The sequence below is a fragment of the Passer montanus genome, unplaced genomic scaffold (assembly GCF_014805655.1).
Source record: "Passer montanus isolate IOZ18808 unplaced genomic scaffold, ASM1480565v1 scaffold15, whole genome shotgun sequence".
Lineage (NCBI taxonomy): Eukaryota > Metazoa > Chordata > Aves > Passeriformes > Passeridae > Passer > Passer montanus.
The window spans coordinates 4,327,843-4,355,096 of NW_024362051.1; the positions used below are offsets into that span (position 1 = coordinate 4,327,843).

General features: G+C 43.7%; 1 protein-coding gene across 1 annotated transcript; it reads right to left on the bottom strand.

Annotated features, from left to right (window-relative positions):
- Positions 1–524: 524 nt before the first annotated feature.
- On the bottom strand, positions 525–27,153 carry LOC120498622 (solute carrier family 22 member 5-like). The gene is made up of 11 exons (XM_039701600.1): positions 27,149–27,153; positions 26,160–26,628; positions 17,900–18,003; positions 15,124–15,278; positions 13,592–13,763; positions 12,429–12,555; positions 7,822–7,922; positions 4,761–4,975; positions 3,301–3,483; positions 2,498–2,633; positions 525–1,966 (listed from the first exon to the last, which is right to left on the bottom strand). Exons 1-11 carry the CDS (start codon positions 27,151–27,153, stop codon positions 1,879–1,881), a joined length of 1,755 nt encoding a protein of 584 aa, XP_039557534.1. The 3' UTR covers positions 525–1,878.
- Between the last annotated feature and the right edge of the window lie 101 nt (positions 27,154–27,254).

Genomic DNA, 27,254 nt, shown 5'->3' on the forward strand with positions numbered 1-27,254 from the left:
CTAAACAGGAGTGACACTGAACCTGCACCAAGCTTTGGATGTTTTTCCTTGGAAAAGCTGACAACACTGTGCTTGTTGGTATCATTCTCTGACCTGGGGACATTGGTCAGCTCCTTGCTGCATTTGTAAATGCAAATCCTAAATAAAGAGGTGAGAAAATGCAGGAAAAGTGAAGAAAAAGTGAAGAACTGAACCAAGAAATGAAACACCTAGTACTGAAGTGAACTAGAAGTTCACCTAGAACTAGAAGTGAACCGTAGAACTCAAGACACTGTTAGGAAGAATTTAACCCAACCAAACCACTATTGTCTATACAGCATTTTCTACTTTCTTCCTGTGGCAAGCAGTCCAAGGTACACTTCAGTCCCATTTATTTCACTATTGCTGGAGTCTGTTACCAAGGTCAGAATTTGGGATATTGATTAATGAAAGACTGGAATCAGCCAACACCACCTGTATATTTAAACGCCACAGGAAAATGCAAAATTTCCCCAACCAGCTGCTGCAGTAAAGGACCCTGAGAGTTTAGGCTACAAAGGTTTAGGCTGTTTATTATTATTGTCTTAATTTAACAAGACAAAACAAAACACAAGTGCCATGAGAGAGAAACCTTTCACCACTCACATTTGTCACACTGTAACCAGCATAACACAAATGAGACTCTGTGTACATATTGTGTATTTAAAGAAACACAGGTAATGCCAAACTTCCATAACACAAGGAATGGTTTCTTGGCAGACTGACAACAAGATTTGTGGGTTTGTTGGGTTTTTTTAAACAATTTAAAAGCAATTCACTGATTACATAAGTTAAGTGAAACTTAGAATGAACAGACCTCACAGCAATCATATAGCTGACACTTGAAGATGGAGAATCATGGGTCAGAGATATATTCTGAGTTTTGTTCTCAGTACATTCCACCATGAGGTCAGTGCAGTGGCATGATTAACATGAAAATTTACAACTAAATATATTAATTGTGTGCATGTGTGTATGAGTGGGAAAAACACAGAACAAAGACAGGAGAATTGTTTCCATCATCCAAATTGCACAGAAAACATTAAAACAATTTATACATAAAACTTTCACCACACATTGAAAAGGGAGAATGCCAAACACCACTCCCTTTACACACAGGTGAAACCATTTGCATTATTTAGAATAAATCCAGCCTGAAAAAAGGCCATATCCAAGGTCAGATGTAAACAACTTCACCAAGAAGGTATAGTTGAAATCCAGCATTGGAATCAAGTGAATTTTGTGAACAAAATTTCAGTGCTAAATACTTTGTGCAAGGCAATCCTTTCAGTCTATGCTGAGTTAAAACATAACAGGTTAGAATTAATTCTCAAAATCTTTCTTTGCATCTTTCTCAGTTTGGTAACAAATTCAGCATATGCAAAGTCATTTGAGCAAGATCACAGAGAGGCACGTTGTCATAAACCTATAATAATAAATAAGTTTCCTGTCCACAAACAGAAGTCAAGGAACCAAAAGCAATTTTTTCAGGCAATTTTTACCTCTTGATGTAAGCATTAGCTCTGGAGGAGGTTCACTGAAGAATCCAGGCCCCCTGCCAGCCCTTGAACTAATTTTCAAGTATCTTTCAGCTGAACTATGTGGAAAGTTACAAAAGATTGATCAGATTCTGCTCCATGGTACTACTGCATGAACTCAACCGTGGCTGAAAAATCTCATTGAAGGCTACAAAGTATTTATGTTCATATAAAAAGAGAATGTAGGGAACACGGTGTTTAAATTAATAAATAAGGTTCAAATTACAGAAAACAAAGTGTTGTCACTAGCCCTTTCTAGGATAAATTTTAGAAGAAAAGTCCATTTAACTTTCAGTCCACCAGGAAATACACAGGAGTTCCATCAAAAAGCTGTGCTTTTAAAAATCTCTGGATTTTCTTCTTCCTCCTTGGTATCCCTTGTGCTACTAGATGGAGGTCTGTATTCTAACCTGGAGGATGAAGAAAGAAAAAATAAAATAACTTTAAAAACAGATGAGAGAACTTAGAAAAAAAAAATCTGAGTCCTGTCTGACATTACAGCCTTCTAATTTTAATATCCTGTTGACTTCAGTTGAAAAGGTCCCTTTCTTACACCACATCTGTACTCATGTGCCATCTTCAATCAGAGCCATGGCAAAAGGCCAAATGCTCTGTGCCTTTCAGATCAGCTGAACTAAACTGGAAGAGTTCAGCCCTTCCCCAGCACTTAGGAGACTTTCAGGACCTACATGTCCCTATACCTTGATAAAGCAACAGACTTTTAGAATGGATTCCTCAGATCTACTTTTATTAAGTCATCAGAGTCAAATGATAAATTTGGAGCTGAGAGATGTCCACATGAACATTTACACTTGGGAAGAGGGACCAAGACTTCAGCTAAGCTTTTGTATTTTCAACAGAGTACTACCTTTGCTGCCAAAATCAGCCTCTCCCTCTGACCATACCCAGAGCAGAGGAGTGTTAAATGAGGTGGCACTTACCCTTTCACCCGCAGCATTTGATCAATGGTGTCAGGAAGAGGCATACCATAGCTTTCAGGCAGGAATAGTGTGAGAATTCCTGACAGCACAGTCAGGCTCCCCATCAGGATGTAAGGCAAGAATCGATCATAGGCACCTATGTAAAGCACAAAAAAAGAAAAAAAAAGGAAAGAAAAAAAAATGCTGCATCTAAGTTTCTGATAATTGCCCAGAGATGCTGTGGATGCCCCATCCCTGAAGAGCTCAAGACCAGGTTGGACAGGGCATGGGGCAGCCTGGTCTGGTGCAAGTATCCCTGCCCATGGCAGGGAGGTGGAATGAGATGATATGGAAGTTTCCTTCCAACCCAATCCATTCTGTGGTTCTGTGGTAATGTTTGTACCAAGGTTCAGGGCTTTACCTGTGTAAGATCTGTGCTTTCAGTAAAAACAAAACCAACCAACCCCCATCACAGCCTGACATTCAACGTGTATGTTGTTATAACTGTGGTTGTAGGAACTCAAGGGAGTGGGAATCAATAGCTCTAAGAAGTGTCCTTGAGGCACTTGCCTTGAGGCAAGAGAATTGAGTCCCTGGAGCATCTCTCCAGCAGCCCAGGTGACTCACCAAGGTAAACAAAGTAAGGTGAGAGGATGCTGCCCAGTCTGGAGGCCATGGAACTTGCTCCAACTCCCATGTTTCTTACTACTGTTGGGTAGAGCTCAGCCGTGTAAACATAAACCATGGAGAAGGCAGATGTGATTCCGATTGAGGCAAGAGAATTGAGTCCCTGGAGCATCTCTCCAGCAGCCCAGGTGACTCACCAAGGTAAACAAAGTAAGGTGAGAGGATGCTGCCCAGTCTGGAGGCCATGGAACTTGCTCCAACTCCCATGTTTCTTACTACTGTTGGGTAGAGCTCAGCCGTGTAAACATAAACCATGGAGAAGGCAGATGTGATTCCAAACTTGCCCAACATCACCAGCAGAATAGACAGCGCACGGAGATCTGAAATCCAAACACAGCCAGGGCTCAGGCTCCTGCAGTTCATTGTATCCCTTAACTCCTGTGTGTTTGTGTAACTCTTGCCTAATTAACTCCAATATCTGGTGTCTTTTTTCCCTGTAAATATCCACAAATATAAGCAATGTTCTTTTTTAATGTTTTGTTTTTTAAATTACTAGAAGTCAACATTTCCATTTTCTCTTGAGAACAAGGCTTCCTGCCAAGTGAAAAATAAGGAGAACAGAGCCAGAACTGCTGAGATCCTCTCAGGTTTCAGGGGCCAGACCTCTGCTATTGCAGAAAATGCCATATAGCCCTTTTTAATAAAGTGAACAAAGTAAGACATTTGAAGCAAATTATTTTATTTTGGGTTTCCTAAACCCCTGGTTTTTCGTTAACATTCTTAGCTACATTCTTTGTTCCATTAACATTCTTAGCTATAATAATTTAATTCTAGGACGTTGGGTTGACTTTAACTGGGGCAGTTAAGATTTGAAAATCAAACCAGATCATATCAGTGTCCAATCAACTCAAAGAACAGGGGAACAAACCACCCAAACCTGAGAATGCAGCACACAAATTGCAGTTCTTGCCTTGCTTATATTATACAGGTAATATGTGTGCAATCTTTTGTATATCTTTGATTTACAAATGAGTCCTAGGCAACACCACCTCCTGTTATATTCAATATTGTTATCAGTAATGACTCCATAGCCCTGTTAATCTAACTGGACTAAAGATACGTATGGTTTGAGATCCAATAAATGTTGCTTGGCCCTCCTTCCCAGTAGCTACATATTATTTTAACTATCAACACAAATTCAGTACAAACATCTCTGCTTATCAAAAATACTTCCACAATGACTCCATTTAAAGTAACTCTTTAAACAAACTCTGAAGTCAACAATAGCTGTTTGGGAAGTGAGTTCTGCAGCCCCTTGGTAACTTCCACTTACCAAATTCTGGTTGGTCTAGTCCTGGTTTTACACCTGGACCTTACCAGGACACCCTGCCAGAGATGTAGTTTAGAGGCAGAACTGGACTACAATTCTAATCCCAACAGATCCCAAAGCCAATGACCCACCTTTCAAACTGAATCTGAATGTCCTGTTGTGGCAGCTACTTGTGCAGCAGCACTGAGAGCCAAAGAAGAGGGGCAAAGACAGGACACGAGTGTCTGTATTTAGGCCCCTCAGGACACTTTTCCTCCACATCTGCCCCGTGCAAGGTACTGCACGTCACCTATCATAGATATGTGAGATCAACTAATGATTCCATACGTGAAGGCACCAGCTGAATGAAGAGAAGAACACAGCCTCCCAAGAATAACGCAGCAGCCATTGAGTACCGTCGGGGGAGATTGCGGAGCAGCAGCCAGGAGATGACGTAGGCTGGGACCTCAATCACTGCTGACAGGAAGCAGTTCACATACACGTCTCCGTGCAAGTTAGGTGTGTCAAGAGAAAGTCCAAAATAGCCAACTGAGATTATCATCCTGAAAGAAACAATAGCAGGTCAAATAAATCTCTCTTCTTCCTCAGGTTGCCATGAACCTCTCTCACATTTCCATCAAGCACAGAAATGGCTCTGTAAGGTAAATTGAGCATCTGGCAGACTTGTTCACTCCTGAAGCAGCTGAAGTGCTGACTTCAGAAACAGCAAGTCAACAATTAAACCATGCAGATACTTTTGATCTTTCACACTGCTCTTGAATTCAAAGAAAAATATATATTACCCTGGGAAGAAAGCAATGATCATTCACACCGCAGTAATGCAGTAGTTCCCATTGCTATCATTTATAGCCTTAACCTGAAAGTCTGAGCTACTGAATTTTACTGCTGCTGAGGCCTACAGCAGCTTTCCATTTTGTTTACCAGGAAGCTCTGGGTGGAGAGCATGGTTTCTGGGCCATTATGCTCCATGCTTTCTGTATAAAGTCAGAGAGGAGGAGTATGGCACCCTGGCAGGCCCAAACAGCCTGTGATTTTCTCTGCCATGCTCCAAGCTGGCTGGGCAGCATCCAAATCACACTGGCCTAGCTGGCTGCCTGGGCTGGTCAGTGCATCAGGACAGAGCTTGGTGGCTGGATCACTGCCATCTTAACTTTGTGCCAGCTGACAGCTGGCTTCCATGTAATACACAACTGGCCTTGGAGACAAACTCTGTCCTGTCTTGGGAGATGCTGCGTAGAGAAGGTTAAGCTTTTACCAACAAGTATAACGTGGTAAATAAGGAAATAATGAGCAGTGGATCAGGACATGTCCAGGTGCAAACATGACGCACAGAACACTTGGCACTTCATCTCCACCAGCATCTACCTTGTAAGAGAAACTGGAGCAAAACCTCTGCACAGCACCAAGTGCACTACTGACAAAAGATTAGCTCTTCCTCCTCCTCACTGAATATTACTGAAAGAGCCTTCATGGTCCAGTTGCTTAAAATAAAGCTGCTTAGTGCACCTGGGAAGGCATGAAGTGACACAGCTGAGAGTGACCCCTGCTGCTGTGGTGCCCTGCCCATAGCCATTCTTCTCAGAAGTAGTTCTGCAGTGTTTTTCAAACCCCTGTGCTCCATGGAGTTATTTTTATATACAAACTCTAATGCTGGAACTCCCTTTTGGTAGCAGATTGCCTTAGCTCATTACATTGGCAAACCTTAATATAGTTACATATTTTGTAGAAAAACTTCAGTGGTATTTAAACAACCTAGGGTGCCAAGAAGCCAAACGACTTCATCCCTGGTGCAAACCCTGCAAAGGGAATAGTTTAATGGCCTGTTACTTAGTCAAAATTAACAAAACACAGCACTATGTAAAGCTGATATATTACTGTCTGCAGCTATCCTCTTTTATAGCCCTTTTTTTGTGAGAACTTTTAATTCACGACACAGAATATACCATCAGTGTACCATGGGCTGGAAAACTATGTGCTGTGAGGAAGCACAAGATATTATATTTTTATATACTGGGAAATTAATTTAAAGGAGATTAGGTCACTGATATACAAATTAGAATAGTGAAAAAATTGGCCAACTTAACCAAATACTTTTCTGCAAGAGGAGGTAAGAGTGTGCAAGTCAATGGTACCTCTTTGACTCTTCCTGCCTATCATAAAACTTGATTTTTGATGTGGTAAAAAGCCCTTCAGTATGGGTTACTGAATCCATTAGAATGGATTACATACTGTCATGTCAGTGCTTCTCTCAGTTGCTTCATCCTACCAGAAATGCTGTTCAAACAGGTTTTGCCTTTGATTTCTACAACCACACACCCAAAACTGGCTGTGCCCAGGAGCTACTGCCCCACATCAAGCAGATGAGGAGTGGGGCAGTCTCACCTCCAACCAAACATGAGAGTCAGTGACTGGCCTTGAGCAGTAAGACATTATATAGGCACCTTACTGACATTTCTACAAGGAACCAACATTACTCTTCTTTTTGAGCTGCTTTTTTTTGCACAAGTTCCCTCCTCAGCGTGTTTGTGGCTTGGCCTTGTGCTTGGTGATGGGCCAGAGAATCTGGCTTAAATATAAGCCAAATCATCCTTTGACCTAAGATGCCACATCATCTTGTATGTGCTGGCAGGTCAGTGGACTGAACTCCTGAGGCTCTGCCTCACTAAGGAACAGGAACATTGTTCAAAAAGACAGCATACAAACTTATTTGGCTCCCAAGCACTTGAGAGACCTTCTTGGTTTGGTCATTAGGTACATGCACTAATTAAACCTCACTTGTATATCCTCTGGCAGGTTTTCAGTTACCCTCTCTGTTTACAGCTTTACTGAGATTTCTGGTAAGGAAATAACCACCATTTAATCAAACTGAGCATAAAGCATGGCTTCAGCTAGTGAAAACCAAGCTGAAGATGACAAGTAGACAAAGCAGATATCAGGAAAATATAGGGAAATCTCAGATGAGAACTGAAAAGGCAGCATTATCCCTTTAAGAGCTAATACAAAATATGGAAAGATTCTTCCCTAAGTCATGCATCACATTCGGATCCCTGGGCAGAAGTTCTCTGACTGGGGGTAGGGTATGACTCATTCCTCTAAAATGACTTTGTTACAGTAAGAAGAACTTTCCCCAAGGCCCAGGATCAAGCAGCATTCCCACACATCCACTGCCAGCTGTTTGGATTCTTGCTCAGTTCAGGATAAGCCTGACTCTTTCAGAAAGGAACACCAACCCACACGTTTCTACGCTGTCACCAAAATCAAGGACTTATGTAACCAGAATTTTGTTCTTTCAGCCAGCTAGTCATTGATTTTTGAGCTGGTTTTGTCTGGATCTCTTCAGAATACCGTAGCATTTAAAGTTACATACTCCTGAATCACACTTGCTTACCAAAGAAGCACTGACATAATTGTGATAGTTAGGATATTTCGAGTTCTCATTAGATCCAAAATAGTGTACGTCTGTTGCTTCTGGGAATTCACATCTTGTAGCTGTAAAAGAGCAAACAACAAAAGATGGGAACTTCAACTTCCTGCAAAAATAATGATTATGAAACTAAGTCCTACCACTAACTTACACCTCAGTATTTTTGATCTACTGAAAGAGGTTTAACAAAAGAGGTCTAACAAAACACATGTAAGAGGCAACTACTTGTGAAAGTAGAAGCTCCTCTCTAGTTGAAAGTCACTTAACATTTAGACTGAAACTCTTAACTCTCGTGACCAGTGGCAGGACTCAAGGAAATTGCATGAAGCTGAGTCAGGGAATGTTTATGTTGGGTATCAGAAAGAGGGTGGCTGGGCACTGGAACAGGCTCCCCAGGGAATGGTCACAGCACCAAGCCTGACAGAGCCCAGGAAGCACTTGGACAAGGATCTCAGGCACTTGGTGTGACTCTTGGGGTGTCTTGTGCAAGGCCAGGAGTTGGACTCGATCATCTGTGTGGGTCCCTGCCAGCTCAGCACATTCTATGATTCTATAGCAATAATTTTCTTTGTCTGAGGCTTCACAAAACAACTGCTTTTTGTTATTTGAATTATAAAGCAACAGCATTAATTCACGATTTATATGTCACTACTGGAAGGGTTCTTACATCCCGTTTTGAGCACTGCACCTGGAGAATGGACTGCACTCAGACTAGAAGAGAGTAACAAGGATGGTGAGAGATTTGAAAAAAAGTAGAGGGTTTCTTTAGCCTAAGGGCCAGAAGACCAAGGACATCTTGAAAGACACAGAATAGTCTTCAAATATCAGGAAAACAAAGTGATAAACTGTCCATTGCAGACACAGCAACAGTTAACAAGAACTGCTGCAATAAACTGCAGCAGGGCAGAGTTAGACAATGACTACTCAAGCTGGACCTAAGAGTAATAAGACAAAGTAATGAGACAAAGTGGCTAATGAGCTGAAGAGTGCCCATCATTATCTAGTCTGGTTTTGAGATTATTTTCTAAGAATGTAAACAAAAAGACAACAATCTTCTCCTTTCCCCATTAAACTTTCCAGCCCTTCAACATGAAATCACTTCCATGTAAACAATGCAATGGTATTCATCCACAAAGTATGAGAACAAGTTCTGTGCTTGGTAAGACTGTAAAAAAAGAAATAATTTTTTTAAAATTAGGACTTTATTTAGACTCCTAAAGAGGGGGACCAAGGGAAAGATTTTTCAAAATATGGAAAAGGCGATTTAAGAGAACAAATTCCATTGATTGAAACTATCAGCCCTGATAAAACAACCTGCAGTTTCTCTAACTTCTGCACTAACATGAAAATTCTTTCCAAGTGACAATTGGTTCTGAAGATCTGGATAATGAAATAGCAGTCTGGCACACACCAAATTTCTGTGTATTTGCTTTAATCAATCCCATTTTCTACAAAAGCCAAACAGTGCTTTACCTTTGATAGCTTTCACTCTGCCTGAAGCCAAACTTACATCACACAAACTGTAGTCACTTCACAGCTCACAGCCCTTTCTCATAAATCACATGATCCTTCCACATGCCACTATTTGTTGCCAAGAAACAAGAAAAAAAAAAAAAAAGAAAGAAACAAGCAAACCATAAAACAAAACCAGGAAGAGAAAAATTCAGTCTGTTAGTCAGTTGATGAGAAAAAGGGTCTTTGTCTTTTAAGAGCTGGATAAACAGACAACATAATCTTTACCAGGGCAGGCTCAAACAAGAAGCTATGAGAGAAGGGCAGGGAAACCAAAATGATGCTTTGAAATTAAACTTATCATCCAAACATTTCTATCCCTTCTTAACCAACCAGGCCCTATTTGTGCTCCACAGCTGGTTTGTGATTCATCACCTGCTGGAACTCAACTGTCTTGAAATCTCTGGAGTCAAAATTCTGCAGTTGCTGCTCTCCAGCTGCACAGGCTTGAGGGACCCTCCAGCCATCAGCTTGGTTGGCTCCTCCATCCCAGACACACATTCCAAATGAGGAAGGCAAAGGGCCAGCCAGATTTCTGAGAACCTCTCTGCAGCATAAACATGCTTCCTAAACCCTCAAGAGGCTGTAAGCCTTCTGCTTTCCAGCTCTTCAGAGAGCAGACACAAGAACAGCGTAAACACTGGTGCAGAGGAGATTTGCACAGATCTTTTGGCCACAATATTACATTTACCTTAGAAAGGAAAGAGATGGACAGGAATTCTGCATGTTCATCAAGCTCATTTTCCTTTGATGGTCAGGAAATTAGTATGTTTTTGTAAGCTGACATGCTAATGTCTGTAAATGCACACCACATTCTCCAGTCCACCCTGCTGCATCAGCATTTCTCCTTGTCCAGCATTTCTTGGAATAAAATCCCTATTCTTGCCCCTGCCTTCTGCTCCTTCACTATCCAACCCCATTCAGAGACAGCAAACACATCAATGTTTCTTTCTAAGAAGAAGAGAGAAGATTCCAGGAGCAGTGATCTTAGGCAGGTGTTGGAGCCAGAGCTTATTTTCTATTTTCCTGCTGCAGTGCTGGCAATAGATGAGTTTTCATGGCCACAGCATGAGAGAGAAGAAGAAGAAAAAGGAAAATATGTATTCTAAGAAAGATGCAGAGGAAAAGGTATCAGAAGAAGTGTGTTTTCTTGGCATTCTTACTCTGCTCCAGTAAGACCAGGATGTTTGCCCTACTATCTCCTAATAGAGATATTGCTTTGTCTGTACCTCAGCTGACTTCAACACAAGGGAAGCTGTTTCAACCTCAGTAGCAAACACCTACAGCTTAATGGCTTCCCATTCTCCTTAGCTCAGAACAGAGACATTGTAAAGCAAATGAGTATATTATACTCATTGTATATATTAGATGTATTTTACTTAAAGGACTGTATTGGTTTGGCATGGCCTCTTTTTTTCATAGCAGGGAGGTTACAAAGATGGCTCCAGTGGGAAGCTGCTGGAAGCTTCCACCATGTCCAGCAGAGCCAAATCCTGATGGCTCTGGAGATGGACATGCTGCTGGCCAGGGCTGGGCAATGAGAGAGGCTGGTAATGCCTCTGTGATAACAGATTTGCTGTGAAAACAGATTTGAGAAGAAAAGCAAAATGAAGTGAGACACACGCAATTTTTCTTCTAGCCAGAGAAGAGGAGGAGGTGAGAACATGTGAGGGAAACAACCTGGAGACACCAAGGTCAGTGGAGGAGGGGAGGCTGTGATCCAGTGGAAGACCCAGTGGAGAGAGAGGGCCCTGCTTCCAGGCTGGAGCAGCCTGTCCTTGGAGGACTGCACCCTGTGGAAAGAGAGACCCACGCCACAGCAGTTTTGGGAGGGCTGTGTGGCCATGGGGGGAATTCACATCCCAGCAGTTTTAACAGGACTGCTGCTCGTGGGGGGAGTTCACATTCACAGCAGGTGTGGTTTGGCTGCTGCTTGTGACAGCGGAGCCACTCTGGAGAAGTTCATGGAGAACTGTCTCCTGTGGGACAGACCCCACAGTCTCACAGGGGAAGGACACTTCTCCTGGAGCAGCAGAAGAAAATCTCAGTGATGACCTGACCAAAACCCCCACGCCGCCTCCCTGCACTGTTAGTGGGAAAAAGTGTTTTAAGGGTTTATTTTACTTTTCATTATCTTCCTCTGACTCTGTTAGTAATAAATCCACTTTGCAACTTTAAGTTGAGCCTGTTTTGCCCTTGAAATATTTTCCCCAGTCTTTATCTCACTCACAAAATGTTCAATATTTTTTTTTCCCTCTGCACTGCTCAGCTGTAGCAGGAGAGCATGAGCACTCCTGGGTGCCTGGCATTGGGCCAGCGTCAAACCATGACAATCACAAGACACTGTCAACCAGCAACTGCCCAGACAGATTCTGGAGATCTGTCCAGGTGCCCATTCTCCTGGAATATACAAACAGTTTGTCTGTCTTGACTTTCTGAGGTCATGTTTGAATGTCTATGGAACTGCTTCTACACCTTAAGGGCACCCTTCAGCTCAGACAAAGGGAAGATTTCCAGAGGAAACAGGAGCATGTAGGAAGAAAGAGATGGGAAAGATACCCGTCACTACTTTACCTGAAAGGGGCTCAAGTTTTGCTTTTCCTAACATGGATTAGAAATTGCAGTTGAGTATGAACTAGAATAACAATATTTCCAACGTCACTGGCCAGGATTAGCCCTGTGTTAGACTTATACAGAGTTATATTATAGACTGAATAAGCACAGAATCTGTTTGGTGCAAATATTTAGATCACTAAGCAATATGCACCTCAAATTCATTACCTTCCCCTGAAAAATAGAGTTTAAAAGGAAAAAGGGCAGCTGTAAACTGGATGAAAAAGATGTCTGCATTAGGATGCCTGTTGGCATTCCTGTGGGAATGGGACCACAAAGGCTTTGCAATGAAGGGCAAGGGTATTGTGCTTTTCAGCAGAAAACCATGATCTTTCACCCACTTGAGAAGCACAGAATGCAGTGCAGGCATAACTCCATCCATCTGTATGGAATTAATTGCTTTACATTAAGTCCAGCAAACAAGTGGACTGCTAAACAAGTCTTACCTCACTAGGGTCAAATATTACATCTGGGGCTGTAATGCCATTAGTTTTTGCAGCTTTTCGGACAATGTCTTCTGCCTCCTGAAACCTCCCCTGGGAGATCAGCCACCGTGGAGACTCTGGAATGACCCTGCAGAGAAGGTTCAGAATAACAAACCTGCATTTCCACAGAAAGATCTGCTGAAGGGACCAACACATTGTTCCAGGCAGAAAGATCTCTAAACATGCCACATCTTGCAGGAATTAGTGCAGTGACAACAGAAATCAGATTTACAAGAGCAGACTAGTGTAAGGAACAAGACCAGACTAATATGCCCTTATGGATTTCAGAAGTGCTGAAGGAATTAGCAGTGACTCAGAAAAAAAGAGCAATCTAAACGTTCCAAGTACGGGATTAATTTAAGAAATTCAGAAATGTGAACAAACAAGCAGCAGGCTGTAGGTTAAGAAACATATCCTTAGAGGCTAACACATAGACAATTAGTAACTGTAAATTTTGTGACAGAAAGACAAGTCAGAGACCAGTCATTCGATTGCATAAGAACCGAGATGGAAGCACAAACACAACTGCTACTGTAAGTGGAGCAACACCACCACCACGTGGACTATTTCAGCTTTACATGCCACTCAAAAGTAGTATTTTAATAACTACAGAAGAAAACATGGAAGTACCACAGCTGTGCAAGTACTGTTTCGTAGTTTGTCATATCTGTGTCACCCTACCAATTCCCAGGTTTTTTCCTTCTGCCCTTAGTTCACACCTATACTTAAAAGCCTGTGGATTTCAGTTGGTGCAGAAGTATGAGTTTTATTGACCATTTTTTGCTTTCTTTGCAGGTGCAAGACTTAATTTTACAGAAGCCTATAGAACAGGCATCAGTCAGATCACATACAATGCCACAGACCGACAGCTAAACAAGTTTTGCTTTCTTTGCAGGTGCAACACTTAATTTTACAGAAGCCTATAGAACATGAAGAGTAGGCTTTTCAGGCATCAGTCAGATCACATACAATGCCACAGACCGACAGCTAAACAACTGGGAGAGTAAAGGATACAAGATCCATTCTTCACCTACCCATTCCTGAATTTCATTAGCTTCATCATCTTAAAAATCTGCAGACAGGACCTTGTAAAGACTACAGTGCTGTAAGTCAGTGATACTCACCACCAGAGCGGGATGCAGAGCAGCCCGGGCAGGGTGAGCGCCAGCAGCAGCATCCGCCAGTCGCGGATGAAGAAAGCGAACAGAGGCAGCAACATGTAACCAAAGGCATAAAAGATGCACACCCCCAGGGTGCAGAACAGCACTCGGACTGACTTGCCAAGGATTTCTGTGCCTGTTCAAAACAGCAAAGGGATTATTGGCATTTTCACTTAATAGCAACCACGTAACTCAATAAAAACACCCCTAGCAATTGGCTGTGAAATGCACTGCAGAGTTGCAGGATGTAGCACTTTGCTGTCCAGTTGGAGAGGCACCACAGAGCTGCTTCATGCTGTGATCCTGCACCAATGGAGGTAGTTATATGTGTAAAAGAATGAGAACTGGGCCACATAGCATTTCTGTAGCTCAAGATGTAGCTCATATTTCTGTAATTTTATCATTTTGGAATCTCACATTTTACCTAAGGAGATTAAATCACCTGACATTCTCAACACTTAAATGTAGCTTGATGTCCAGAATCCTGTCCAGCTTATGAAGAGTGACCAGCTTCTTTAAATAATAATTCAGAGGTACCTCAACTAAGTTCACAACCTGTATCACCTTCTAAAAGACTATTTAGCCAAAAAACCCCCTCACAGTGTTTTGGATAGACATGGAATTCATGTGGTCACAGAGATTAGGCTACTGCCAGGGGAATTAAATGCATGAACAGGGGTCAGTGCCCTCCTCTGAAATGTTTTGGGACCTGCAAATCAAGAGACAGGGAAAAAAATACAATCTTTTTTATTTCCATGGAAATCTAAGAAGATGCCAGCAGTTGCAGCAGGCTATGTGCAGTGAGATTATCTAAGCACTGCTTTCATTCCTGAACTGGCCTTCCTTGGCTCAGAAATAATTTCTTGCCATCATTTGGTATTTTCGACAATGAAGTCACTGTAAATAAGATTAATTTTTCTAAAATCTCAGATTCCATGAGGTAATTCACATTCCCATGATTAAATATGGTCTTAGTTAGCTTGAAAGTATACAAAGCAAAAGTCATGATGACAGTTAAATTTTTACTATAGGCTATTTAAAGAGGACTATAAAAATCACTCTACCCATCTTGGTTCGTTTGCCATTTTTAAATTAAACAGGTATTTAGGCCCCAAAATGGACATCAGAAATCCCAGAAAAATCATAGAATCATGGAATGGTTTGGATTAGAAGGGACTTTAAAGACCATCTAGTTCCAATCCCCAAAAAATCACATTTCACATGTATTATCTCTCTAACTAAAAGATGGACTTTATTTCAAATAGTCAGTTTCTGGGGTTTTGCCTCTTTTAGGACAGTAAACCATAGAAATAATTCAAATTGCACCTCTATCAGCTGGAAGCTTCCAAGGAGAAGTTAAGTTATTCATGCATGGTGAGGCCACACTCTTAACAGTGTTGCTTGGCAAAACAAATCAACCCTAAGTCAGTACTGAAAAGGAGCAGGAAAAGCACAAGGTGAAAGGACACATGCAGTGATCAGCAGGACTTTCATACCAAGAACAAATGCTGCCACGTAGTTAGATATCTGTCCCATGCCAACCAGCACAAACAACACTGAAAACATCTCCCAGCTGGTAGAGAAGACCTGTATGAAACTGAAGCCAGTCTGCATTGCCAGAGTTGCAAACAGCACATTCTTCCTGCCAAACCTTCCATGGACAGATTAAAAAAAGAAAGAGAAGGGGAAAAAAAAATATGATTAAACAACATCATGAACGAAATCTACAGGAACAGAAAAATAAAATTACTTATATGCATACTTAAGGAGATACAAAACTTCTGCAAAAACCAGAGGTTCAGGAAATGCGACACAGGCACAACGATTCTAAACACATTAAAAACATCACTGGCCAAGAGAAATTAATATTCTAAGGGCTGCTAGTTAAGTTGTCTTCAAGTATGTGCTGGAACACTATTCCTTTCTTACTGACAGGATGAGCAGTGAAACAAATCATCAGGAACAAGTTACTTAAAGTGCAAGGGTATCCAACGCTTCTCCTCCTCCAAGGAGCACATGTTCCCTGTCAGATCAACAGGTTAAAAAAGAAAAAGAAGAAAGGCTTCTGGAAGAGAGGTAAAACTCAGATTTGGAAGATGCTATTGGCAGTCAATGATCCCATGCCACAATCTTCATTCCCTTTGGGCTTAAATATGAACAAAATTAAGGGATTCTAGAGGACCTCCTGATGAAGTACTAACAAAACCCCAAAAGCCAAGGAGAAAAGAAACTAAACTCAACCTGTGAAGCTGCTGTAAGAGTGGTTGCTGCTGTCCTGGCCCAGGCAGCCCCACACTGCTGGGACAGGGTGTGCTGAGTGCAGGTGTCACAGCTCCAAAGTCTGTGTTGACCTGCAGATCTACAGCTGGTGTTGGGGGCATCACTGTGGGTCACAAAGAACTGACTGTAACTTGAAACTCCCAAATACCTTCTCAACCTTCATGTCAGGCTCACTGCAGCGCAGAACACTGCAGGCAGCTTTGCTGGAGCATTCTCCTCAGGGGAGAAGGAGCTCTTGACCCTGAGCTTGCAGTCCCTCAGTGACTGCATGGGCTGCACCGATGGCCTCCTCACTGCACCTGCTGAGGATCCGTGCTGCCAGGGGAAGGAGCTGCAGCACACTGCCAGCAGTGTGAAGGTAGGAAGCTCATGGATTCTGGCACCAGAACAGCTCCTGCTTCACCTGCCAGGTAGTCACCATGGGACATCCTTGTAGCAGACAAGGAGCTCTTTGGAAGGAAACACCTGAACCTTCTGAAGGAGCAGCTCCAGGAAAAGGTGGTGAGAGACTCAGGGAAGAAGGGAATCACCTCTCACATGGGAGGGCATGGAGCTGGGCTGGGGATGAGTGACAAGCCAGCTGAGATCGTGGGCTGGGATCAGCAGGGAGGCCAGCGTGGGTGCTGCAGCCACCTGCTCAGAAAAAGGCAAACGGGGCCTGCTGCAGAGCACCACAGGACACCTCCTCGTGTCCAGAGGCACTGGCCATCACTCCAGGACACAACCCAGGAGGTTTCTGGACATGGGAGGGCATGGAGCTGGGCTGGGGATGAGTGACAAGCCAGCTGAGATCGTGGGCTGGGATCAGCAGGGAGGCCAGCGTGGGTGCTGCAGCCACCTGCTCAGAAAAAGGCAAACGGGGCCTGCTGCAGAGCACCACAGGACACCTCCTCGTGTCCAGAGGCACTGCCATCATAAGGGCTTGGAACACTCCAGGACACAACCCAGGAGGTTTCTGGAGCTCACTCGACTTCCTACCAGAGAAGGCTGAGGAGCTGACAAAGGCAGACAAGGGTGTCCTGAGGGGGTGTGGAGGCCAGCAGGCTGCTGGCTGTGCAGGGGGAAAAAGGACTGGGAGGGGAGGAACCAGGCAGAGGGCAGGATCACAGGCCTGCCCAGGGATTTTTTTAGACAAAAAACATAGCATATAGCTGTGGAGAGAAGTACAGGAGGCCTGGTTAATTTTTAAAAATCACTGTCTCTAAGCTTGAGATCAGTCCAACCGGATAGGCAGGAAGCTATGGAAAGGCCCTAAATGATGCCAGAAGATTTGTGGAGAGAGATCATGTTTCAGTGAAACAGAAACTTTGCAAGTACCAGCAAATTAGAGAACCACATATTGTTCTCAGGGAATCAGAAAGGGCACAATGCACAGCAAATCCCAGGGAGAGAATCAGAAAACTGAGCTTTACAAAACACAAACAACTATTGGCATCACAGAAATTAATGGTGTCTTCCTTTTTTTTTAATGTTTGTACTGATAAACAAGAAAGCCTTGCTTCTCTGGAGTACAGCTGAACAGCATTTATGCTTCCACAAATACAGATCATTGGACTTAAATGCTGTATTTGATGATGAGAAAGAGCAGCTATAGTTTATAAAAAGAATAATCCCAGTTTAAACGAAAAAGAAAACGAGAGTCAGGGATCCCTCTGAACATAGTCCAAAATAAATAGAAGATAATGTAACAGATTAGATTTTTCCAGACAAAACTTATCTCCAGCACCTGTTTTCTGGCATAAAAAAACCAGTTTGCTGTAGAGTGACTTCATTGTTGAGAACAAGCAGATGTAGATAACACCTACTAACAATCTTTGTGACATTCTGTTCTAGCTCAGCACATTTCTCTACCCACTCTCTGTACACTCAGGTTAGACAGTCACAGAACAGACACGTTAGTAGTTGCAGAAAGACACTAGTAGGAAAGCTGATATACCAGAAATGCCTACAATGAGCATCAAAGAGACAGCAGCTCTGGTGTATATACTTTACTTGTCTGAGAGCTGTCCTGAGATGAATGATCCCAGCAGGACACCCACAAAAAACAGGGAGGTGCTCAGGGGTCCCTTCCAGTCGTTGGCACATACGAGATTCCACTGCAGGGAGAGAGAATTGGAAAGTCTTTTAATAAACAGGATTTCCCCTCCCTCCTAAACTCTGCTGAGCTGGTTTGGAAGGAATGAGAACAGAATTACAGAATGGTTTGGGCTGTAAGGGGCCTTAAGGACCATCTCATTCCAACCACCTGCCATGGGCAGGGACAGCTTCCCCTATCCCAGGTTGCTCCAAGCCCCATCCAGCCTGGCCTTGGCAACTTCTGGGATGGGCAGCCACAGCTCCTCTGAGCACCCTGTGCCAGGGCCTCACCACCCTCACAGGGAAGAGTTTCCTCCTAATATCCGATATAATCCTGCCCTCTGTCAGCATGAAGCCATTCCCCCTTGTCTTGTCACTGCATGACCTTGTAAATAGTTTCTAAACATAATTTCCCTGCATATAGTAATGTTTCCCATTAAAAATTCACACTCCTAATTTAAGAAAAATTGAACTATAGAAACGACAATATATAAAGAAAAAGTTTTTTTATTACATTTTTATATGGTTTTGAGAGACAGGAGACTGCTCATTTTTCACTGGGACTCAATTAGAATCTTTGAAATACAAATTGAAATATACACCCAACAAAGATTTCCAAAATTAAAACAAAAATGAGGAATAAAAGAAAATATTTATTAAATAAAGTCTTCAATATTTTTCAAGATCCTACCCAGCTCAGTCAGATGTTTTTGAAGCAGCACTCATGTTATTTTTCCATCTACATAAACAACTATTAGTAAAAGACTTTTAGTTCTATTTTGGTTTTCAGGGGGAAAAATGTGTAAATATTAGAAGAAAGGACAAAACCCAGCAGGGATCTCTCGTCCCCTCCTCCACAGCTATGTTCTGACTGGAGGACATAAAACCAGTTTCCCAGAGCTCTCCCAGTGCCTGCTGCCAGAGGTGCTGCAGCCCTGCAGGAGAGGAACTGGGAGGCAAGAGATGCTTCTGATGTGAGACCAAACCCTCCTGAGCATAGTTATTGAAACAACTCCCTCAAGGCCCCTTCTGATGTTTTAGCAATGGAAAATTTTAGGTTTTAATCTGTATTAAAAAGGCCAAAATGAAAATATTCACCCTGACTTGAGTAATTAATCCTCCTTGTCCCCCAGTTACAAATAATTGAGTATATTTTTCAATTCATTGAAGGAAACACCCTTCCATGCTTTGATCTGCTCATGATAAACACAAAGCAGTTGCTGTGTGTCCCAGCTCCTCCACGTTGGAATGCTGCTGTTGGTTCACTGTCTGCCAGCCCATCTCCTCAGCACTAAGCCTGTGACTCCACGAATCTCAGAGCCCTCAGCCTCTTACAGCCACACCAGAACTACATCCTAGTCCATGTTTTAAGGATGGAGGATCACTTAAATCTATGCACAGGATGAACAACACCAGCAATGGCCTTCTACTGCCAGATTCCGTGTCAAAATGCAACTGAGCCATCGTTTATTTCATTGAATAGCACCCAGTTTTGAACTAGAACTGGCAACTGTTCCAGACATGAATTACGGTCATTCACACAGGCTACACTCTCATCAGCTCTAACTCTAGGTGCCAGCCCTTGCATTACCTTAAATTTATAAGGCAGTTATCGTAAATATTATTTTTAAGGTAAATATGCACCTTTTTCCAATTTGTAATGGTATTAATGTAATTTCATAACTCCTCCATTGATAAATCTGTTTGTGGTTTTATGTCTGAAAAATCTCTCCTTCTATCAGGTTTCATTTTCCTCCCCAGGCCTTTCCAGCCTCGCAGCACCTGGAGCTCAGGCACCAGCAGTCCAGGCAGTGCCCCAGCACATCCCACCACCACCATCCATTAGCCATCACTACAGAAATTCCTTCCAGAACTGGGGCTTTCCAATGTGTGAATAAATGTATCCCACTCATGGTAAGGAATTGAACTTACTACAGTTATCCACATCATTGAAATTATGAACAATAATTAACATTTAAATCTGTATTATTCAACAAAAGCTATACTTCATTATAGATTAAAGAAAGCTTGAGCCTGTCATGACCACAGAGGCTAAGCCAGCTAGGAAGCTTCTGTAAAATATACCTGGCAATGTGGAAATACCAGCAAATGACTGTTATGAAATTTATAATTTATACAGGCCAAAGGTTTCAGGGGTTATCATATGCCTTTATATGATAACACCTATCAGAGAAACAAACACCACAAATACAATCCTGTTGTTATAAAGACTTGCCTACTCACAAGTTATCTTTGCATCAACTACTGCAGTCAGACATCCTCAATAACAGAACTAAAATCTGTCTTGGTGATTAGTCTGTCATTACTAAATAAATCTTTACTTTCCAGCTGATCACCCTGTGCCTGTGAGTCCACCATCTCCTTTCATCTGTCCTACACCCTGCACTTTGGCACAAGGATTGAACAACACTTGGATTTCCAGACACTGGCATGTTTGTGTCCTATAACAAACATTTTCTGCAGATCACTGAGGTGGACACCTTTCTTGGAAAAGTTCATGGTATTAAATGTTTAGCACAGCTCTGCCAAAACCTTCTTGCATTGGCAGGTGGAAACATACTGGGCATTCAAATGTGGCAATGATTACCAGCTTGTTTTTCTGGCCCCTCTGTTACAGCACAGTGAGGAGCTGTCATGCTGAAGACCACTTGAACCAGGCATTTATTAAAGTGAACTTCAACATCAAATTTCCAAAGTAGAACTACCTTGTTGTACAATACCAGTTATTTACAGACTCCACAGAAGCACAACAATTAGAACAAAGGGATTTTAAGGTCTGTTAGCCTTTGCCCCAGTAAATAAATGTTGAAGTCTTCAACTCATTAATGACACACCTATAAGGTTTATTACACTGCTTGTCAGTGATGATAGCATCATCCTTCCAGAATCATTGTGCAACTATACCCTTCCCTCAACTGCACATTGTCCAAGAGGAAGTCACCGAGGCAACACTGCTAGATCAGCATGGCAAAGAGCAAGTGTCCCAGCAGTAGTTGCTAATCAACCCCTGCTGCTGGTAGTGCTGTTTGGACACAGCATATCGTGACCTAGTGCTCTAGAATAATGTGCTATTTTCACTTCTTAGTATCTTATAAACTAGTCTGCTAGCTGTAACAGCTTTTGCCCCAGTGAACAAGATAAGGTTAACCTTGGCAAGGTATCTGGGCTTCAAACAGAAGAAAAACATTTCCACTCTGTTTTCGAAGAGCAGCTGCTGATTGTGAAGCTGCTCAACACTGGTACCCAACAGAACAGAGCACTCTTGATCTATTTTGTTATAACTTCAGGACACCCTCTGTTGCAATTTAAACTTGTCTTCTTACTCATCTAATAGATACTTTGTGATTTTTCTACTTCCCAGGCAATTCATCAGGCCAGGGTGATGCCTGTCAGCAGCCTCACACCCAGCACAAATGCTCCCTTTGTGCTGGAGCCGAGCTGTGCTTATGCACCTCTGCAAGCAGATCCTTGGCTGATGCCAGTGCTGCTGAGGACAGCTGGGATGGGGAAAAGAGGACAGGCTATGGAGATGGCCAGGAATGTGGACAGCTTGGCTTAGAAGGCAGGGGGACCAAAAAGGAGAGGGACTGAAGCAGTTGCTTCTCAAGCACAGGTTTGGGGCCCAAGTATCAAACAGTCCCAGGTACTTAGAGTCATCACTTATACACCTCTCTGCTTTATCTCTTACATGCCAGCTGCCTGGAACCATGTCTGCAAATCCCTCGCTAGAAAGGCAAGCCTAGTGACAAAACTGAGAGGAATTAAAACTCTATAAACTACTCCATCAAATCTCCTCCCTCCCACAAAGTCAAGGCCCTTCCCTAATCCCACTACAAGAACCCTAATCAAAGCTGGACTGTGACAAATACAAAACTTCAGGAGCCTCTCCTGGTTATACTCCTGCCCTACAAGGAAAAGCCTTATAGACAAAACAATTTTTACAACTACAAGATACTGTGTCTTCCCATTCCTTTATTTTTTTTAACTCTTCTTGTGTCTTGCTGAGAATAACAAGCATAATTGAAAAATTAAGTGGCTAGTTCCATGTATTAATATTTTCTTTTTAAAAATCAAGACTTTTTGAAGCTGGTCCAGTAGCCTGTATTCCCTCCTTCCACTTGCTTCTCTCAGCAAGTAGAGGCAGGTTTTTCAAAAAAACTCAGTCACACAACCAAGTACTGACAACCTTTGATGCTGAATCTGATTTTGTTTACATCCATACAAGTATTCTCTGCTTACTTGAAAGCTCTGAGTGTTATTAAACACCCTTTCCTCTAAAAACACATTTGTATATTCCAAATACTTAAAAGGCATAGATGTTACATTGAAACTTATCACCTAAAGCAAACAGAAGTCTGTGTCTACAAAATACACATTCTGCTTAGTTTTCCCTCCTCTAGTTGTTTTATATTTTTACAGAACTAAAACTTGCATAGAACAGGAAGGAAATTGCAAAATATTTTACAATTCCAGTGCAGAAATGGAACCGTTCCCCATACATCACATTTTCGAGATGGCTGGAGAAAAAGGAAACAGGGCACTGCTGTCACCTGAGGTGAGTTTGAATTTAAAAGTAAAGACCACATAAAGGGAATTTTACTTTGTCACTAAGTGTCCACAGTGCCTCTAAAAGAGCACTGTTTCCATGTAACAATATCAACTGCAAGCCTATTATTCTTTGACAACATTAATCTTACTTTATGTTGCGATGTCAGAAATAGCTGTACTTTGTACAATTCCAAACACTACTGCATTATGTGCTTTTTAAATCACATCTTGAAAAACCCAGCATTTTACAAACACCTTTGTTTATCTGTCAGACATTTGTATTTACTTATTAAATGAAAACCAGACTTTCTTTTCCTTCTTCTGACAAGACTAGTAATACTAAGCTTTTTCAAAGCTGCAAAGAGCCTTTTCAGCTCCTGGGGCTGCAAAGTTATGACTACGAACTTCAGCCACAGTGATAAACAGATATTAACCTACAACAATAAAAAAGAAGCACCTGTTTTAAAAGATGATAAATAATGGAGGTGCCTAACATTAATGAAGAGCTGGGTGAGAGCCGGACCTGGATGACAGGGTTAATTTACAATTCAGCTGCTGGCCCCACTCCTGCAACAGCCTGCTCTAGAGGAAGGTGTCCCTGCCCACGCCAGCAGGGGTGGAAATAGCTCTAAAGTCCCTCCCAACCCAAACCATTCCATGATTCTATGACTCTATAAATGACAATGTCCAGCATAAGCCTGTGTTTTTATTTTGGCCAAGTGAAACAATACATCCCTCTGCCTTCCAACAGGGTGAACACCGAAACCTCTGGATAACCAGCTGTGCCCCAGAGCCCATCTGTGTCCTGCACCTGGCACTGCTGCAGTCTCCCCTTGCCTCCTGAAGCCCTGGCATAGCCCACTCATCTCCAGGGACTGTGTGACAGCATAGCAGGGCACCTGAATCCCTGGGGTGTACACAATGGAAACCTCTGGGCCCCCATCTCTGCCCAGAACTTTCTCTCTCTGAACACCCACACAGGAAGGAGCACCAGCCCTGCACCTAACCAGCCTCTAGACACCTGGCAAGTCCCACCATGTGCATCCTTCCCCTGCAAAAGCCAACAGGCCCTAAAGTTTGCCTATAGCAAAACAGACACAAGGCATGCAAATCTGGCATACACCACCTGCACTGATTTCAAACTGAGGAACAATACAACACCTTTTTAGAAGCTGAGGATGAGTAAGTGTATCCAAAATTCAGCATCTGTTTATGGTTCACTGTTTAAGAATTACTCTTGTGTGAACTAAAATGTTCTGACTGATGTATCACCTAACACCTCATTATATCATATTTCTAGTGCACTCATGCCCTTAACTCCACTGCTCAATTCTACTCCTGGTATAGCCCCATAACAGCCATGACTGGCAGAAGTTAATATTTTCCCTTAATTACTCCTGGTTTAGCCCTTTTACTACCATGTATGAACTTTTACTACTCCTACATTCATTTTTTACAGGACTCGTGGAGGAATTGGAATGACACAGTTGGTTTATTGAGCCAAAATAAAGCCCTTCCTATGCCCTGAGCTACAGCATTTCAAAAAATAAAAGACAGAAAGGGATTTTGTTACACCAGAGCTGGTTAAATACTGCAGACTGGCTAATAACAACCTTCTGTTGTTAGTCTCTGAGAAAAGAAAGTCTCTCTTCAAGTGGGAGAGAACTGAATGTTTTAAGCCTCCCCTGAAAAGCAGAACCATAAACAAGGTTTCTCTAAAGTCATGAGAGATTCAGCAAAAACCTTTCTTAAAAAAAAAATCCCCCTTCCCCCTCCCAGTGTCAGCTATGGAAATCTGGGACAAAGGTCCTCATGATTATTCAACAAGTTAGAGATATGCAACTAAACACAAGATTAGTTAACCATGAAAGCAGTACCACCAAGCCAAGAAATTAAACAAGTTAAACACTGAAAACCTGTAAGTGTGTGAAAGGCCACAGCTCTTGCAAAACGCCCTCAGAAGCATTAATATTAGACGAGAAAAAAAAATACTGCCTCAGTGCATGATGCCTGGGCAGACAAACATTGCCTCCCACGGACACGGGACATCTGCCAAGTCACACAGAGCCAGGGCGGCGGAGTCTCAGCACTCATGAGCAGCTCCTTTTCTTATAGAATGTAAAACTGGACGATACTCCAATAGCTCAAGACATTTTAATTAACATCAAGACAAAGCAGCACATCTAAGCCAGGATAACCATCGTAGCACAGACTCAGAACAACACCCATGTGTGCCCCTGTGAAAGGCCTGCCCGTGAAGATGCCAGCTGCCTTACACTGCCCTGAGAGTACTCAGCCTTTCACAACAGTGCATTTCAGCAAGCGCTGGAGCTGAGACATTCCGAGCAGCTTTCCTCTCCAGTACGACAGCAATTCTTTAGGAACAGATGAGGCAATGCCTTGCACTTGTCAGAATCCTTCAGACCCTTCACTGAGTTTCCTACAACTGCCGTGTTCCCATCTCTAATCCTCCTTGTGCTGCCATGGCTCCTCTTCCATGTTCCCCAAGTCACCTTAGTCCTCTGTGCCCAGATCAGCTTATGGTCATTTAGTACTCACACCCATCACTACCCAAACACTGATCACAACGCAGTTTCCAAAACAAGAAATCATGGCAGATTTTTTATGGAGCTCCAGCACAGCTTCACCTTTCGTAGGCTGCTCACACCCCAGGCTTGACTCAAGCAGTGTACCTGCACAGACACAAACATGACCTGCCCCAGCACGTGAGCACAGGGACAAAGCAGAGGCACTGTGGGCACACAGCAAAGTTCAGGGTCCTTTGAATAAAAACATCAAACCAGGCCTCCTCAATCCATGCATCTTGCACAACTCAGGATGACTCCAAACCGTGAGAGTGGTGACACATTGGCACAGGCTGCCCACAGAAGCTATGAATGCCCCATCCCTAGAAATGCTCAAGGCAAGGCTGAACAGGGCTTGGAACAACCTGGTCTAGTGGAAGGTGTTCCTGCCCATGATGGGGGGCTGGAACTAGATGTTCCTTAAGGCCCCTTCCAACACAAACCACCCTGAGATTCCATGAGTTCCACCACCTTTATTTTTTTAAAGAAAGAAAACAAATACTGTTGATGTTCAAAGAGATATCTCTGTCACACCAAGCAAGCTGAACGCAGTGCTGACCCTGCTCCAGCCCCTTGCACAGACAGCTGATAAACCAAGAGGCATTTGCACAGTGTGACCAGTTTCGCTGGGTAAGGAAACAGGCTGCACCTGGAAGTTCGTTATAGAAACAAACAATGTGAAGGGATTGGAATGGACCTTATAAAGATCATCTAGTCCCTGCCATGGACAGGGACACCTCTCACTAGACCAGGTTGCTCAAGGCCTTATCCAACCCGGCACTGAACATCAGGGATCCACAACCTCCTGGACAACCTGTTCCAGTGTCTCACCACCCTCACTATAAAAATCTCCTTCCTCGTTCTTACGCAAATGAAAGTGAACAGAAGACCTCAAAACAAACTCGGCACGGCGGGCTTAGCAGCAGATCAATGTGCCGGCAGAAAGCCCGGAACGCGGCGGAGCTGCACGGGCACTGCGATAACCGGGGAATGCCGGGGGCTCCCCTCCCGCTCCCGCGCACCTCGGTGACGATGGTGGAGCGATAGACATCGCGGCTGTACTCCCAGCCGTCCAGGCACGGCTCCTGCTCCAGCGCCTCCAGCTCCACGTCGGAGCCGGGTCGCAGCCCCAGCGCCGAGAAGTTGGCGAGCGCGGCCAGGCGGTAGCGGCGGCAGCGGCTCGGCACCTCCTGCCCGCCCCGCAGCTCCAGCGGGATGCTGGCGTTGCGCCACTCGCCGCTCAGGTTGGCCCCGCGGGGCACGACGCACCGGTGCTCGGGCGTGCCGGCCAGGAACACGATGGAGAGGCCGTTGAAGCCATTGGGAATGATGCTGGCGCTGAGCAGAAAGAAGACGAGGCGCTGGAAGCGGCCCCACTCGCCCAGGAAGGCGGTGGCCGCGTCGTAGTCCCCAGAGCCGGCCCGCTCCTCCCGGCCCTCCACGCGGGGCTCCGGGCCTGGGGCCGGCTTCCAGCGCCCGCCCGGCCCAGGGCTGGGGACAGGTCCCGGGCCCTTCGTGATCGGGAACGGGCATTAATACAGGCCTCGGATCTCGTAGTTACTGCCCAAAGAATTAAAAAACCAGGGTGGAGATGAATTACAGTCAGTGAGGTTGGAAAGGACCCCGCAGATCGTCGCGTCCAACCCGTGACCGAGCAGTGTCTTGTACCTTCCATGGTGTCAGAGCGCCCCGTCCCTCAGACCCCGGCCGGGGCCTGGGCTCGGCACCCCGGCAGCCGCTCCCCTCAGGGTAACCGGGCTGCTGCAGGCACACAAGGAACCGGCTGGGGCTTCCGTGAAACCTTGCTTTGGGTCAGCACCACGGGTGAGCCAGGAGCTTCATGGAGTGTCCTGCTCCCCCAAGCAGGGCAGTTGTGAGTCCAGGAGAGAAAGGGTTCCTGGTATCACTCTGTAGCACCTTCCCGCAGCTGCCACTGTCCCTTCAGCAGGCTCAGCTAAAGCTGTGAAAAAGCTTTCCTGACCCTGACACTATTTTCTCAGGCAATGCGTACTACATGCTTCACGACAAATAAATTTAATAAATAATATACTAACCCTAGGCCCAAAATCCCACTCAGTACCTAGTGGCACTGGCAGGAAGCTCACAGAGTCCCATAG